Source organism: Rhopalosiphum maidis, chromosome 3, assembly GCF_003676215.2.
Source record: "Rhopalosiphum maidis isolate BTI-1 chromosome 3, ASM367621v3, whole genome shotgun sequence".
Taxonomy (NCBI): Eukaryota; Metazoa; Arthropoda; class Insecta; order Hemiptera; family Aphididae; genus Rhopalosiphum; species Rhopalosiphum maidis.
The window spans coordinates 22,414,897-22,431,726 of NC_040879.1; the positions used below are offsets into that span (position 1 = coordinate 22,414,897).

A 16,830-nucleotide genomic window follows, 5' to 3' on the forward strand; every position below is an offset into this window, starting at 1 on the left:
CGATATATATATATAAAATACGGCGCTTTATCGGATATACACCCGATAAAGCGCCGTATTTTATGATAGTTAATTTTGTCCCTGTGAGATTACAGGTTATACAGCCAGTGCCCAATATAAATGTATAATATATGTATATATAAATATATTATACAATATATATTATGTAAGTCTAGTCTATATACTCTATAGTCTATAGTATAATAATAGCTATGCAGTATAAACTATTATAAAACAGTAGCGATCATTTTTCAAATTTCCTTAACAGCATAGGTTTTATATATTTTAATACCATAAACAAGAAACAAGTTAAAAAAACATATTTTAAACACAATGTCTGATTTTTGATATGAATTAAATTTGACAACTTGTAGACTTAAAAGAATATATTATAATTTGCTTTCGAATTTTGATAGTAATAACAATGATTGTTTAAAATACCACACTATTCAAAATTTGAAATCATAACAATATTTTAGTAATTACAAAAAAATACTAAAATAACGGGACTATAATAGCATGTAATTACTAATTAGGGTATAGATATAAATAACCTGTTTTATTTAAATAACTATGTCGGAAACTAGATCGTTTTTTTTTTCAACGATTTTTGGCAGTAAATTCCAAAAACACATTTTGACTACTTACTTTTATACTTATATTTTGTAAGTTTTCAAATTTTGTTTATGTATCTGGTATAGTAGATACATCTACTTAAAAATGTAACATTGAAAATTCAATTGACAATTTATTAATTATCCCTCTCCCAACACCATCCTATATCAATGGATAATTGTTGTGGTTATATTATTATAATACATACTTTCATTTTTTATTTCGTTCAATAATACATAATATTAATGTACTCGATGAAATCGAAAACGAGCTGCTGTAGACAACTGTACTACAATTGAATATTGCCGGAGAATAAAGATTAAACCGGTATGGCCGGAATTGCAGTGTATAGACCTATAGTAATTATACCTATTGGTAAATACAGCATTACTTACATAATATAAGTACTTTGATTTTTACCGCATATTCGATATGATGTGTACAATAATAAAATAAATAAATGTATTATTATTATATTATTAACGATCCACAATGTCCAGCGATAGACGTATGGTGAGTTATAGATACTCATATCAAATAACCGTATCAAAATCCTTGGTTCTATATATATCAAACATTAATGATATTTTTTAAAACCTAAACCTTTTACCACGCGATTAAATATTATCTTTAAATCATCATTAGTCAATCATTACAAATAATAAAGATATAAATACTATTTTTCATAATTTTTAAAAATAACTTCCTCGCTTAGCTACCTAGCCCATAAGTTAGCCACATTATACGCTTCGAGAATAATACAATAATATGCTCGAATGACTATAATGTTTATACTCTATACTACCTATATATTAACATAGTAATAGATATAAACAAATAAATTATACACGTCAGCGGGCACGTGCGATCGTGTGGTAAATCAACGAAGTATATTGTTTAAATTGTATTGCCTTATAATGTATTAATTATTAATGTTATCATCGACGTAGAAACTTTTTATATAGTTATATCCTACCAACTGAATATTTTGAAAATTATTTTGAAACTGTCACACCTCAGTACTGAAAATGGTTTTGAAACTTACGTAGTAATAAGTTATATTTTTATAAGCATTAGCATAAAAATAGTTTATTATATTATATTCGTAGAATTTCAGGTTGGATTAGTTCAAGTCTTAGGCGACGTAATCGTAAACTAACTGTACAAAAAAAGAAAAAAACACCAAAGTTGATATAATATTACATTATTTTTAATATCTTCGTTTTGAAGACGATTATTATATAAATCTTCATATAGTGTATTTTCAATAAAATAATTATTCGTTAAGTAACAATTATATTAATAATAAATATTAATGAAATTAAAACTATAATTTAGAATACGTAGTAGATAGCCAGATAGGTAAAGAATTTTCAATACTAAAGATTGTCTATGTTTTGCATCAAAGCCGTGAACTATAACGATTGTATTTACATTTATTATTACACATTCCATTTAATTATTAATGTTTTGAAAATTAATCATAGTATTAATATAAATAAAATATTAGCATAAATTATATGATCTCTGGTGCTTTCAAATTTGTCAATAATTTATAGATTACAGCCGATCCCTGAACTTATACATGTGCACACATAATAAACTTACTCTGGCTCTTGGAATCCAGCGGGTAGTACGTTCCTCTTGGCCACTGTGTGATTTTTAGTTCCAGAAAACCAACACTTCACATTTACGAAAGACTTGTGTTCATAGTTGTTGCCGCCGTCTTTCTCTATGACTATCTGATGATAGTACGTGACTGTACCCTAAAAAGTCAAAAGTTTTCCATGCAGAATTTATGAAAAACTTAAGAAATGTTCCAAACTCTTACGGTTCCTTGATTGGTCACTTTTGTCAGTCCGCATTTGAACACGTCTCGTAGAGATAGTTTGAACTGAATGAGGTTTTTTTCGAAAACCGGTTGGCAAGCAAGTTCTGATTATGATAAAAAAATAATTGAAGAATGAAGTTTAAAAAATTGTGTAAAAAATAGATATTATATAAATACACTGGATTTTCACATTTTCTACAAAAAATCTACGACTTATTACTGCAATAGACGGGGCAAATTTTAATTTTTTTCTTATTCTTAAAGAACGTTTGTTTTTTAATAAAAAATACTATTCCAATATAAATCTATAATAACGAATTACTCTTTTATGTAGTTTTACCGCATATTCCATCAGTACATTTATATACATGGGCGATCTAATATCTATACTGTCCACATACAAAATGCAATTTATCAATAAGATTTTAATAATAATAATAATTATTATTATTATATATTATATAAACAATATTATCATAATACTGTAATAATAGTACCTCTAAACATATATAATAAAACTAGATGTTTCATTGTTAAATAATATGTATTATTATTATTAAGAAAAGCCTTATTAACATCTGGGCTGACAATTTTTTATTTATATAAATAATTATCAATTTTTTTTTATTGACTTTATTAAATATTTTACATTACATTAGGACTACGTCGCCTAACATCAATTCAACTTTTTTACTATTAATAATATAAATTAAAAATATCATATTACCTGGATAAAATTTCATTTGGTTCAGATAAATGCTTTTAATGTCATCGGTTTTTTTAACATCGACGGTCATGTATTCATCGTCACAATTCACTTTGTATTGAACTGAAACAAAAAATTTAATTATTTTTATACAACTTTTTCATTAGTTTTAGTTTTATAAATCTATTTTTATGAATAAAAAAAATCATATAAAAGATAAAAGAAAATATATTAAATACTATTGACAATTTTCTATTATAGTAAATAGTAATAGCAAGAAAATAGTATAATACATTTATATATATATGCATAATATATATTTAAACTATCCATTATAATTGTATCATTTAACTTAATGTTGTAAATACTAAATTACAACTTAATTAATATAATAATTACTAAACTGAAAATGTATATTAAAACGCATGTTAAAAATCACAAAATTCGTAATTTATTATAGTTGTATATTTTTAATGAATTAATGGTCATTTTTTATAGTAAAAATAGACTAGACACATGTGACAACATAGAAACCTGTAGCATGTGTTCAAACTAATCTACATATCTTCGTTTTACGAACGTACACACATCATACCAAATTTGTGTTCAACACTTCCATGTAATAAACTTTAATAATAGAGTGTGAATTGACCTATTATTAACTTATGGTGTGAACACTGCAAACATTTATACTTAACAGTGTTATAATGAATTTTTACAGTGTTTAAATTTTAAATATTACAATTTAAAAATGTTCATAAACACGTGATGTGTTCTTACGTTTAAAATGTATAATAGGTAAATTCAAAATTATACTTAAGTTTAGTAGACAGTAGTCACATTACACAAGACGAACCATGTGTTTAGTTTTTTAGACATTTTATACTTTTAATAGTGTCCATAGTGATAAATTCAATTGTACTGTATAAAATTATACAATATATTTTTAGTAATCAGATATTTTGACTATATTCAACTATTATTTTATCTTGTTGAATAAATATTACAAAAATACTATACACCTAAATAAAAATATAAAATTTATTTAATGTTAGAATTTCAAAATGCATGAAAACAACTAATGTTTTATTACAATTTACAAGTCTATCGAATTCAAATTCGATTTCAGTTTATAATGACAAATTAACTAGTTTCATACAATTATTTATTTATAACATAAATCGAGATAATTTTATCCATCATGATTTGAACGATGTATATACCTATAGCTTATTTTTAAAACGAGATCAAGTTTTATAATATACATTTATATTTTTATCGAACAAGTCTTTATTGGTAGTCATTGGAAAATAATAATTATACAATTTTACATCTTACCAAGGTGCTAATTGGATACAGAAAAAAAAATCAATTAAATCTGTTATCAACTATTCAAGTAATTTAATATACCTAATAATAATTAAAACAACAGTGCAGTGGCGGTAAACTATTTTATACGTGTAAGTAAAAAACGAGCGGCGTGACTGTCGGAAAACCAGTAACGCAACAACAATGGTTTTGGTAGCAACAAAGACGATGTGTGCGGCATACGAGATCGATAATAATTTCCATTCATTTTCCGGGGATTTTCTGCAAAAGATTTTGTGCCGTGACCAGGATTCGAACCTGGGTTATTGCGGCCACAACGCAAGGTCCTAACCACTAGACGATCACGGCCGGGTGGAAATAACTCCCGTAATCAGGATATTTAAGGAGCGCGCTGTCGGCGCCGTGACGATAACTGTAGTGAAACGATTTCCACGGAACGCACTATCATACTATAACAACTATATAATAAATATTATTAGTAAGTAGGTATTATAATTGTATACAGGTAGAACTGGTAATACTGTAAATTATTAATTGTTTTAATAATGGACGTAGAAAATGTCAACATACGTTATAGCGGACATCCGGATAATCATAATGTTCATAAATAATATTATAGATTATGTTATTATAATTTATGTTACTACATATTAGTTTTGTATTTTTGTTCTGGTCATCAAAGAATTAAAGAATTAAGAAAACAGTTTACAATATTTATGATGATAATTCATAATTCTTTGTTTACGTTATCGTTATCACTTACTAGTCTATCATAATCATAAAATAATAATAATTAAAAACTTCACTCTGCGGAAATGGAATTACAATGATAATGGTATAATAATGGTAAGCTTATAACAATTCAGGAAAATGGATAATTTTAAAATTTTAAATTACTTCGATAACTTTATTGGTAGGTAACTGGCAACAACTGCCTATAAGCCTATGTAGTACCTATGTAGAATTAACACAGTTGATTTTATATTATTATGCTTATAATAAATTAAGTATATAAATATTTATACGCTGACTTTTGGAAGCAGTCGTTATAGCTACTTATTGCCGTTTAGGCACAATACATTATTATAATATGTGTTTAATAATATAATATATGGTAATATTATACATAAGTAAATAAATTATAATTCATAATAGTTGTAAGAAACCGGTATTTATCAGTTTTATTTATATTAAATATTAAATAAGCATGCATACCGTATAAATTAAACAAATTATACAATATATTTATATGGGGTTAGGCATAAGAATCTCAAAAGTTTTTAAAAGGTTTTTAAAATTAAAATATTGTATATTATTCCTCTATGCACTAAGTAATGATTAAAAAGGTAGAATCCGATTGCCCATGATTTACCTATGGGTATAAAATTACGTATGATATTTGATAATTGATAATAATAAATAAACCCGTCAAATGCAATATGATGACGTTTGAACTTTTTCGGGAGATAAAAACAATAATCTGAAACATAGATGAAGCCACTTACTTATTTCTGATTCGCTTTTATATTCAACACTCAGTTCAAAGTTTTGAATTGCCCTCCACCATGATTGGAAATACTGATTTCAGATAATATGAAGATGAAATTATTAACAAATGAATCGATCTCACCTTGATATAATATTTTTTTCAATTTCGACATATACCATCGCAATAGATGTTAACGTATTTAATGTGAGAAGGCACATGTCAATGTGAACACTGACCGGGTAAACAAAAATAACTGGCGGAGTTTACATATACCCATTTCAGGTAAGAAAAAAAAACTGGCGGAGTTTACATTTTTAGTTTATTTTTATTACCATTTTATCTTCACCGGTATTCTGGCGGAGTTTACAATCGCCCGTTTTAAATAGGTCTTAATAACATTGACAAATTTGTAATTATAACATTTTCAAAATAACACGATCGAATAAATGGTTGTTTAATAATATCTAACTATGTTTTAAAAGTAAATATAAATTAATAAATAAATAAATAGTCAATCGCATACTACGTTTATATGCAGCAGTTATAACTAAATAACTAAATGCGCGGTGAGTTAATTCGCATTAACCGCTACATATAAACGTAGTAACATAATACTATAGCACTCCATGACAATATCATTAATAAAACAATAATTAAAAGTAATAATAAATTGAATATGGTTTGGTATTGTGTTTATTTAATCTCGTCATAAAATTTCAAGATAAAGATAAATATAAATTATATTATCGTAAACCTGTCATCTAATAATATCATATATAAGGTACCTCCACTATACACGCACTAGCGTATTTTTATCATTATTTTTTAATACATTTATATATTTTAGAAATTACAACGAGCGAGTAGTAATAAAAGAGGTCTGTGAACTCTAAACACTTTTTATGCAGGTATGCACTTAAAAATGACAAAATGTGCAGATTATTATAGGGACAATATTCAAATTAATTTGTTAAAACAATTGTAGGTACATTATAATTGATGAAATGTACCATTTAGCATACATATTTTTAAGTGAAAAATATAGATGATATTATCATTATATGTAGCCATATAGGTACATGTATTTTAAAATATAATAGCTTTACCTAATAATACCTGTTGGCTGTTGGTCAAAACAATGTAAATGATGTGCTCGCTAACGCATATATATATTAAATGATATTATGATAAGAGTGTATTATATTATTGATTCTTATAATGCATAAAAATATAGTATAATTATTATAATGTTTATAACAGTTTATTAATATTTTATAAAAATGCTATCTCAATTCATTGTACAGTGAATATTATTATTTTTTTTTATAACAATTGCATTCTTATTTACGACGACACAAAGCAGGATACCGGTTGACGGTTACTAATTAATTATGAGCAAGGCGTATTATCTCTATTATAGGAAATCCAAACTTTTATATAAATTGTTTTAACATACCTTTATGGCTTTCTTTTAAATTCTGTAAGTGGAGCATGGAATGTTTGGTTTTGTAATTATATATATATTTTTAACTAAGTTATTCTAGTTATTTTAGGTAAGACTGAAGAGCTATACTGAAAATAATTGAGAAATAAATTAAAAAACCAACAGAATACATTTTTTAAATTTAATTTTAAATCAGAAATTTTTCTCTAGAGACTTTAATTCTCACTTATTGTTGTTATTGATATATAAACATATATATATATATATATATAGGTTCGTGAAATATATTTTAAAAATAGATATAAAATAATATTAAATGAAATATTTCGCTCAGTATGAAGTATAAAAATGAAACTTATTTTTTAACCAAGTTCGGGTTTTTTTTTACAAAAAATTTTACTGAATTTTTAATCATGTGTTCGATTATAATAACGATGGTATTTTAAAGGTAGGTATAGTCATGCTATAACGTACGATAGATAAAATATTGTAATGAGGAAATCAAAAATAACTAATTATAGTGTGACAAAAAAGACACACATACTTGTACGTCTTCTTTGTATTTAAAATAATAATCAGCGATTAATAAATAATAAAAATTGTATTGCACACCAGCACAACTCCACCACCACGTCTTCGGCGGAGAATGGAACGAGCGAACCAAAATAGATTTCCCGCCGCTCAATTACGACGATAATATTTTATTGTTATAGTTTTGTTCCCACCATGAAAAATCTTATGGACCACGGCTTTCTCTTGCCGGTTTTCCGTGATTTTCTGCAAAAGATTTTGTGCCGTGACCAGGATTCGAACCTGGGTTATTGCGGCCACAACGCAAGGTCCTAACCACTAGACGATCACGGCTCGATGGAAAACCTAAGGAAAAACTGACTACATAGTGTACATTTTTGACTATACATTTTCCGTATAAACAATAATACAGTATAAGTGTTGATAAGCGTACAGGCGATGTCGCTGGTCGGGGAATTTCCATTGAACGTGCGCTCAACATCACTGTACCGCATGACCATAATAATATTATGGTATATTGGTATGTTATATATATTATATATATATATATATACATATTGTTAGTAGGTACCTATAGTATAATATACCTATTATGTTAAATGTTTTTATTGACGAATTAATTAGTTCCTTCAATAATTCTTATGAATTACGTTATTTCTTTTTGTGCACATGCAACCGAAATCGATGATTTGTTTGACCGATACGGCCGCAATCTAATTACGATTCATCCTGCAGTGGATTAAAGACATCCAGGTTTCGTAGAGCTATAATATTTTTTAATTAGTGTAAATTTTTTAGCATTTAAAAAATAACTAATGTCCAGCTCGTTTAGTACTCTAGTGTCACAAAAATCTTTGATTAGTTATCCAGATTTTAATTATTTTATGATTAACTATATGTGCACAATGTGCACTGCACATATGATTAAGTGATACCTACAAGACACGAGTGTACAACTTATATTAAAAATAAATGACTAAAACAGACTTGTTTATACACCTATATGGTTATATACCTATATAGGTACCTACCTACTAAAAGGATGTTCACGATATCATGACTTTTGGTTCACGTCTTATATTAACGAAGCATGCTTGTTGATGTTATTTTAATTGTGTTTGTTTTGTCTGGAACTCGTTCTAACGCAGAGGATTTGTTTAAGATTGCTATCAAACCTGAGAAAAAGATATTTGGGATGTTCCTGGATGATGTACTGATACATTCGATTATCCGTAGTGTTAGTCACACACAGGAATGTCTTTAATTTTTAATTAAACGCAAATGTATGAGAATCGAATGAGTTATTCTAGCCCATACAGTAATATTGCTATTTCTGTATGTAAATTTAAATATATATAAATTGAGTACCTATAAATAATTGAACTGGAAATGAAAAATAGGATATTAACTCTTGATAGTGTTAACATTTTAATTTACTTTGCATTGTGAGCTTTAGATGTCTCACTTCATTTGTATTATCTAGATTTCTACATTCTACATACCTACCATTATTTTCTTAAACTCTTTACATTATAATATGTTCTGTGATTAAAACTATAATTTATTGATTTATTAATTTTATATTTAGGTTTCTAATCCATATAACTTATATACGCCAGATTACATACCGCAGGTAATACTAACAAATTAATTAAATATTTTTTTTATACATACCTATACAATTCTTTAATATTCGAAAAAATTATGATACATAATATTTGTATTTTAAAACTTTAAAACCAAAATATTTTTTTAATATTTCTTACATATATCTATGAAATTATTTTAAGTAAAAATGATGTATCTATCATATCAAATTAAAAACAATTTATTGTATAATTTCGTATCATTATTTATATCTTTTGACTACTCTAAATGTATTAGATTTAATTTAGTAATAGTTATAGGTAAGCGTAAGAACTTGATGTACAGCTATATTTTCTTCTGTATCGAATGGCTATAACTAGATTTTATAAAACGCTCTCGTATTATATCATGAATAACAATATCAAATTAAATAATAATAATAATAATAATAAAGTAGTTACCTATGGACAGGATACCTATAGTGAATTGGTAATGGGCACTTTTCTCGCTTCGCTCAACTGGGATCAAGCCAGTAGATTTACCTATTATGATGTTATTATCATTGATAATAAATAATTTAATAAAAATAAAACTAACTGGTTTACCTAAAAATCGTAAAGATTTTGTTAAAAAAAATGGTTGTATTTTTTTATTCTTTTTTTTTTTTGTAGTTTACTAAAAAGTTATTTTTCAAGTTCTTTATGTGTGCAATTTTCAATTACATGAAAATTGTAGAGTACATAATATTGTCATACTACATAAAAGTTATACGAAATATATGATTAACTGGTATATATTGCCCAATGTGCATAATTGATATTTTAAAAAAAAAAAACACGTGAAAATAAAATATACAGTACACAAAGTAAAAATTGTTAATTACTTAAATATTCCATGACATATAATGTTTTTCGATCGTTCTTAAATAGTTATTAAAATTAATTATAATAAATAACTTCAATATTTTATAGTTTAATATACAGACAAAAATATATAATATATACATAATTATTTATTATACATATTTGTAAATAATTGTATGTCAAAAATGTATTAATTGGACTTTTGTAAGATTTTAATCAAAATATATCGACAATTTCATAATATTTATGGAAGAAAATATACAGGGTTAAGTATCGAATTTATTATAATATTTTATTTTCAATGCGTGATCTTCCAAATTTTCGTGACAAAAATGTATTTACCCACAATAGCGTATTACAATAATTTATAATATTGAATAATACAGTTGAACGACCTAAAATCGACGCCGACGGGTTTTATGAATGAAGAACAAGTCCGGGTGACCCAAACCGTGGATAATTCTGGGTAAGAAGAAAAATATAATAATAATACTTATACACATAACGAACTACGTTTAAATAACAAGTCGTTTTTGGGGATCTATGTGACTCGTTATTATTTATTAGTTATTACACAGCCATTTAGACAATATAAACACAATATTATAATATGCATATTAAAAAAAACTTATGATTGCGGGACTGTATATATCCGGATATCCGGGGTCAATATAACAATTGATGGATATAAATTATGGTATAATGGATTTTTCTATATTATATATAAAAAATAAATAATAATAATAATGCATTATTTGGTCATGGTCATTGTTTTATAAACGTGTTGTGATTTTAAAACGTCGGTGAGCCTGCATAGTAAAAACGCATAATATAGTTATTACTTATTAATTTATTAGGTACATTCTTGCATACTTTAGGGGTCGAGGATAAGTATTGCAAAAATATTTTTTTAAATCTTAAGACAGAATCTTAACCAGGGTGCTTTGGGTAACTTGAATTAGAAATTTCGTGAAATTATTTCAAAAACAGTAAAGTATATACATATACATATGTTTTATAATAATATAAATAAAAAAAAATATACAACGTGTGCATTGTTGATGGATTAAATAATATTTTTTTTATATAAAAAATATAACAATTTGTGTGTAATGCATTTAATAATATGTCTAAGTTTTCAAATATAAATATAAAAGTTCCTCTAGATTTTTAGAATATACCTTAGTGTACCATAATTAATAAAAAAAAAAAAAAATGAGAAACATCTGCCTTTAGAAAGCATTTTTGGTGTACACTAAATTATTGTTATGTAGGTACCTATAATTTATATTTAGTACTATTTATTGCCGTTTGTTTATTAAATTGATAACATTTAAATGTTAAATGAAAAAAAATAGTCATAAATTAAAATTGACAGTATACTTAGTATATTTTTCAGGATTATAATACTAATTGCACATTATATTATACTATTACTGTCTATTTTATACATCATGTATACGATAAATATTGAATAATTTTGGATTAGTATGATTTCTTTCTATATTTATTGAATAATAATAATAGTTACCACACACCAATACGTATACGAATGAGAAACTACAAGCAAAACTAGGTAGGTAACCTATGTATTATTTTGATTATATATGTAACCTCTCTATACTAGTATTAAATATTAACTGGATATTAAGACGTGCTGAAATATGATTTGAAAATGAAAATGGTTTTTCTATAGTTATAACTTATAAGTTAGTTACTAGCATAAATAATAATATGTGTATTTATGTATGGAAATATTACTAAATTGTAATTATTTTAAACGTATATAATCCATAGCTCCAGAGCGTCATTTGATATGGGGAGGAGATTAGAGTGTGTGATTGTACCACTAACTTAAAATGTTGATAACACACCAGATACTAACGATTGACATCGTGGTTTCGTTCCAAAATTCTAAAACGAGAGTTAAGGAAAATGGAACTTAATTTGGCTTCCATTAATGCTCCAATACGCCATCATAATTATTAACTTTTTTACTTATATACTTATTACCTTTTGTAATTTGAGGAATTAAACTATATCATTATAAAATAAATATTAATTTAGAAAAATCTTTTTGAATTAATATATATATATCATAAGCAAAAGTTTATAAGATTCTATTTTTTAAATAAAATAATACAAATAATATAAATTGAGCTCGTGATAAATCGTGTCTTTTGCACATACTAATGATTACATAAATTCACTTGGTAAATTGCCTACATCGAACTTCTTAAAAACCATTATTATCAAATCCCTTAACAACTTTGAAATAATTGTTTTTATTATAGTCGATCTAAATTGCAAGTCTTAATCTAAAACCGTTATATTAAAAATTAAAATAAACATTCTCTAAACTATAATTTGTTCACGCATTTATTCAAACTAATTAATGAAATCAAGAGAGCGAAGAACTTTACGGTCAAGTAAATACAAGCACTTCAATAATTTATTAAAGATCATAAAATATATGTGTGTAGTCTTGTAGGTGCGTACGAATACATATTGCAATTCCGCTATTATAGCGGTTCTATACTTGTACATTATTATTTAAAGAAACTTTAATCCCTAATATAGTATAATGTTAAATAATGTTTAGGTACTATTTATACTATACTCTTTACTAGATACAATATATTATGTATTGATAAAATATAGGTGGGTATTTAAAGTGGAGTACATCTCTACTAATTATTTAATTACATTTGAGTAAAAAATAAAAATATTTGAGTTTTGACAGTAAAAATATAATGTTTATTTATATTTGTGTCCGTATAAATTTTGATAATAATTCAATATTAATAGAAAAGTTATTGTTTTTTCATTAACAATTTGATAGGTATGAGATAAGCTATAAAAGCACTTGGTTATAAATTGTAATTATCACAAATTTTGAATTCAGTAGTTAAGAATTTCCCAATTATAAATTAGGAAAATTTTGTTACCTGTAAATACAATAGTAGTATAGGTATGTACAAACTTCGAAATAAATTAATACATAAATATTATTATATCTATGGTTGATATATAGTAAACACGTGGAGATTAATATAAAATTATTTATAAATACCTATGTGCTAAGTATTTGTCCTTCACAATTATTTAGTTTGATGGCGGTTTATAGGTATTATAATATTATTTTATTGTAGTGTCACATTACCATACGGTGCTATTATTACACGTATTACACATTTGTGTACTCTCTTTGTCCCGCTCGTGTATGTACACGTGTGTGATTCCAGATGAGTTATCGTATTTCAAATTAATGTATACAATGGAAATACAAATTAATTAGTACTTATTAGACGTATACTAGCCTACTAAATAATGTAAGTATAAGAGCATATGATATTATTGTATATAATGTATATACGCTGATTGCTCGTAACGACAACCACCTTGGTTCAGTTGGTTTATTAATTGATAATTACTAATTACGTTTCAGATCAAATAATGGAATAAGGTAAATTATCATCAGCCGAAAGAAAATTTGAAGGAAGTTGTTAGACATTTGCAATTAAAAAAAAAATGTAAAAACGTTTATCATTTTATCAAGATTCTAGTGAGACTGTATAGACTAAAAAAATTTAATTTAGTACTTTGTTCAACCAATTACAAAATAACATTTTTCTACGATCTCTGAAATTGAAAAGCTAATGACATATCTATATATATACAGTTAATTTTAGTCGAGTTTCGACAACTCGAATCTCAAGGGAGATTAAAATAAATTGTATTAATGAATTTTTCGAGTCTTATACCTATCACAAATATAACTTAATAATATACATACTTCAAGAGACAAAAATAAAATAAAAATTATCAAGATTTTCGAAATTGGAGTTATTGATTATACCTATACTTACATATGTTCACATTATTAATTACAAAAAAAGTGGTACAACTTATGGTCCAAATTTTGAACGATTTGATTGAATAATTATTAGATTAGGATTACATTTACAATACTATTATTAGGAACTTTATTTTCATAATATTTACGAACTATACTATTATTGTATACGTACAATTTACTCATACACTATTATTATAGCATAGGTACTAATTGATTTAGAATCTCAAAAGAATCTATGATTAGTTAACTACAGTTAGGTTAAAGCCTAATTAGAATATCTAAACTAGATGACCAAGATAACGTGTCCGCGAAATCGTTCAGAAAATAATGTAAATACAGATTTCATATTTATTTGCTGTAAGTTAGACGACTAGAAAAATACGTGGAATACATTATAGGTATATTTATATGCATATAAATGTATAAAAAGTATTAAAAACAATTAAACTAAGCACGCGGAATAGTAGAACAATTAACTTCAGTATCAAGCAACCGCTTTTAATACAACGAATTAGTATGGATTAGTACGTCGAACGTAGCTGTGTAATATTCAAAAATACACACTCTCTTCCCTCTCTCATGTACGTACGTCAGCTGGTTAGATACCTCAGAGCCAGCCATGTGAACAGCGGAAGGAGAAGCTCAATCTCTCAATAGCTGAAATATTTTCAAAAAATATATTTTTTTCAAACATAGCTTAGTGAGAATTATATAGCTACACGCTCCATGTCTCAGCTCATTTGCCTCATACAGACTTATATATTCAATTTGAAAGTAAGTTGCAGTAAATAAGCTCATATATACATATTATGAAATCACATAACCATTTCTAACGACCATGTTAATTGGTTGTGTGCTACTTTTGTAAATGCTAACATTTTTGGTTTTAATTTTCCTTCTTTTAACATAAATTATTTAATAAGGAATATACCAATTTTTAGTTTTATACTTTTGATCAATTTGGATGTCTCGTGTTTAATTAAAATTAATTTTATAATTGTATTTTACATATAAGCTTATATCATAAAAATATACGAACCGGACTTATATCATTTAAGCATCAATCTTTTTTGACCACATAAAAATAATTAGTAACCATCTGTACTTTAAACATGAAAACGTCGATTATAATTTATTATAGTACGATGATTCACAAAATGTGGGTGTAGGGTGTTATAATATTATCGAAATATAGGTAATTATAATGGTTATTGTTCAGGCGTTTATTATTTTTATAATCACTTAAAATTGCATATCGATTTATAATTTTGATAATATGTGTACACTGTAAACAATATACGTTCGAATTCTGTGGGCCATAACACTAGCTGTGTGTGAAATTGAAACTGTTCTTTATGCGACGCTCTGCTGCAGGTAACTTCAACAGAAAATACGCACTACAATGCGCTGCGTGAGAAACGCCGTTTTGCGAATAATAGTTACATATAGTTTATGGCGAAGAGAGTCTTAAAAATGTCGGATGCATTATGATTTATAGGGATTAATAATATATACACAACGATTATTATTATTATTATTTTCATTCTATAACGTGTTGAATCGTTATTAATTTGTATAATTCTACATATATAGAGCTCCCTTATTATACCAAATTATAACTCTACTAGACTGACTCTGCACGTGATTTACAATAATATTTGATAGGACTATTCTGTGACGCGTATTTCTGCGCACGAGCGAAAAGGGTTTTCTTCCTATTTTTTTCATACTAATTGTTTTGTACACTTTATACTTTTTTCGTTCTCTAGTATTTACAACACAAAAAAAAAATACGGAGAGGGGAGGCTGTCACTTCAGACAGTGTTCGTGCCCGAACGTATGTATATAATATGTGTTTGCGCGCGCGCGTCTGCGTGTACGATGTGTATGATGTGTAGGCCGACGTGTCGTCATCATTTACATACGCGCGGAGAACACACCGTCGAAAAACCGACTCAAATAAAAGAATCGTTTTTAGAAGAATGAGAAAAAAAGAGTAAAATAAATAATGGTCTGACGGCGACGAACGAAGACGTAACACAATATAATACTATATGTAGGTATACATATATAATAATTCCATTTATGTTGGTTCACGTCGGCGGGACATGCAGTGGACGCAATCGTGTGACTCACTTTACACGCCTTCACTCCGTATAAGGTCGAGACTTTGGAACCCTTCTATTAGGTACGCGTTTTATAATAAGTGAACACACATACACACACACACACATTTGTACGCGTAATAGCTATTCAGTCGTATGTGTTTGTGTGTGTGTGTGTTGCAGCAGTAGGGTGAAATGAACAAATGTGAGTGCTTAAGCATTTTCATTTTGTCTTCATATAATATATAATAAATAATAATATTTAACAATTGTAAGTATACTTCGCACACATGTTATTTTTATTTTTGACAATACGAAACGTGCGTCACACACGCACGAACGTTTTATTTCACCGGCCGTTGAGCTTATAATAATATTATATGCGTATATATTTAGTCCTACCGTTTCGAATTTTATTTTATTTTGTTGTATAGGTAATATACAGAACTAATTGCAGGTTTATACGCAAAT

The 16,830-nt window shown here is 26.5% G+C and overlaps 1 protein-coding gene and 2 non-coding genes across 3 annotated transcripts in view; all 3 read right to left on the reverse strand.

Moving 5' to 3' along the window:
• LOC113556333 overlaps positions 1-16,830 on the reverse strand; it is a 57,171-nt gene that overhangs the window by 5,523 nt on the left and 34,818 nt on the right. Inside the window, exons 2-4 of the mRNA XM_026961206.1 lie at positions 3,174-3,275; positions 2,447-2,550; positions 2,224-2,381 (exon numbers count right to left, since the gene is read on the reverse strand). Of these exons, the coding sequence (XP_026817007.1) occupies positions 2,224-2,381; positions 2,447-2,550; positions 3,174-3,275 (364 nt within the window). The remainder of the gene's footprint in view (positions 1-2,223; positions 2,382-2,446; positions 2,551-3,173; positions 3,276-16,830) is intronic.
• Trnah-gug lies at positions 4,758-4,829 on the reverse strand. The gene has a single exon. It is a non-coding gene; the product is annotated as a tRNA-His (tRNA).
• Trnah-gug lies at positions 8,207-8,278 on the reverse strand. The gene has a single exon. It is a non-coding gene; the product is annotated as a tRNA-His (tRNA).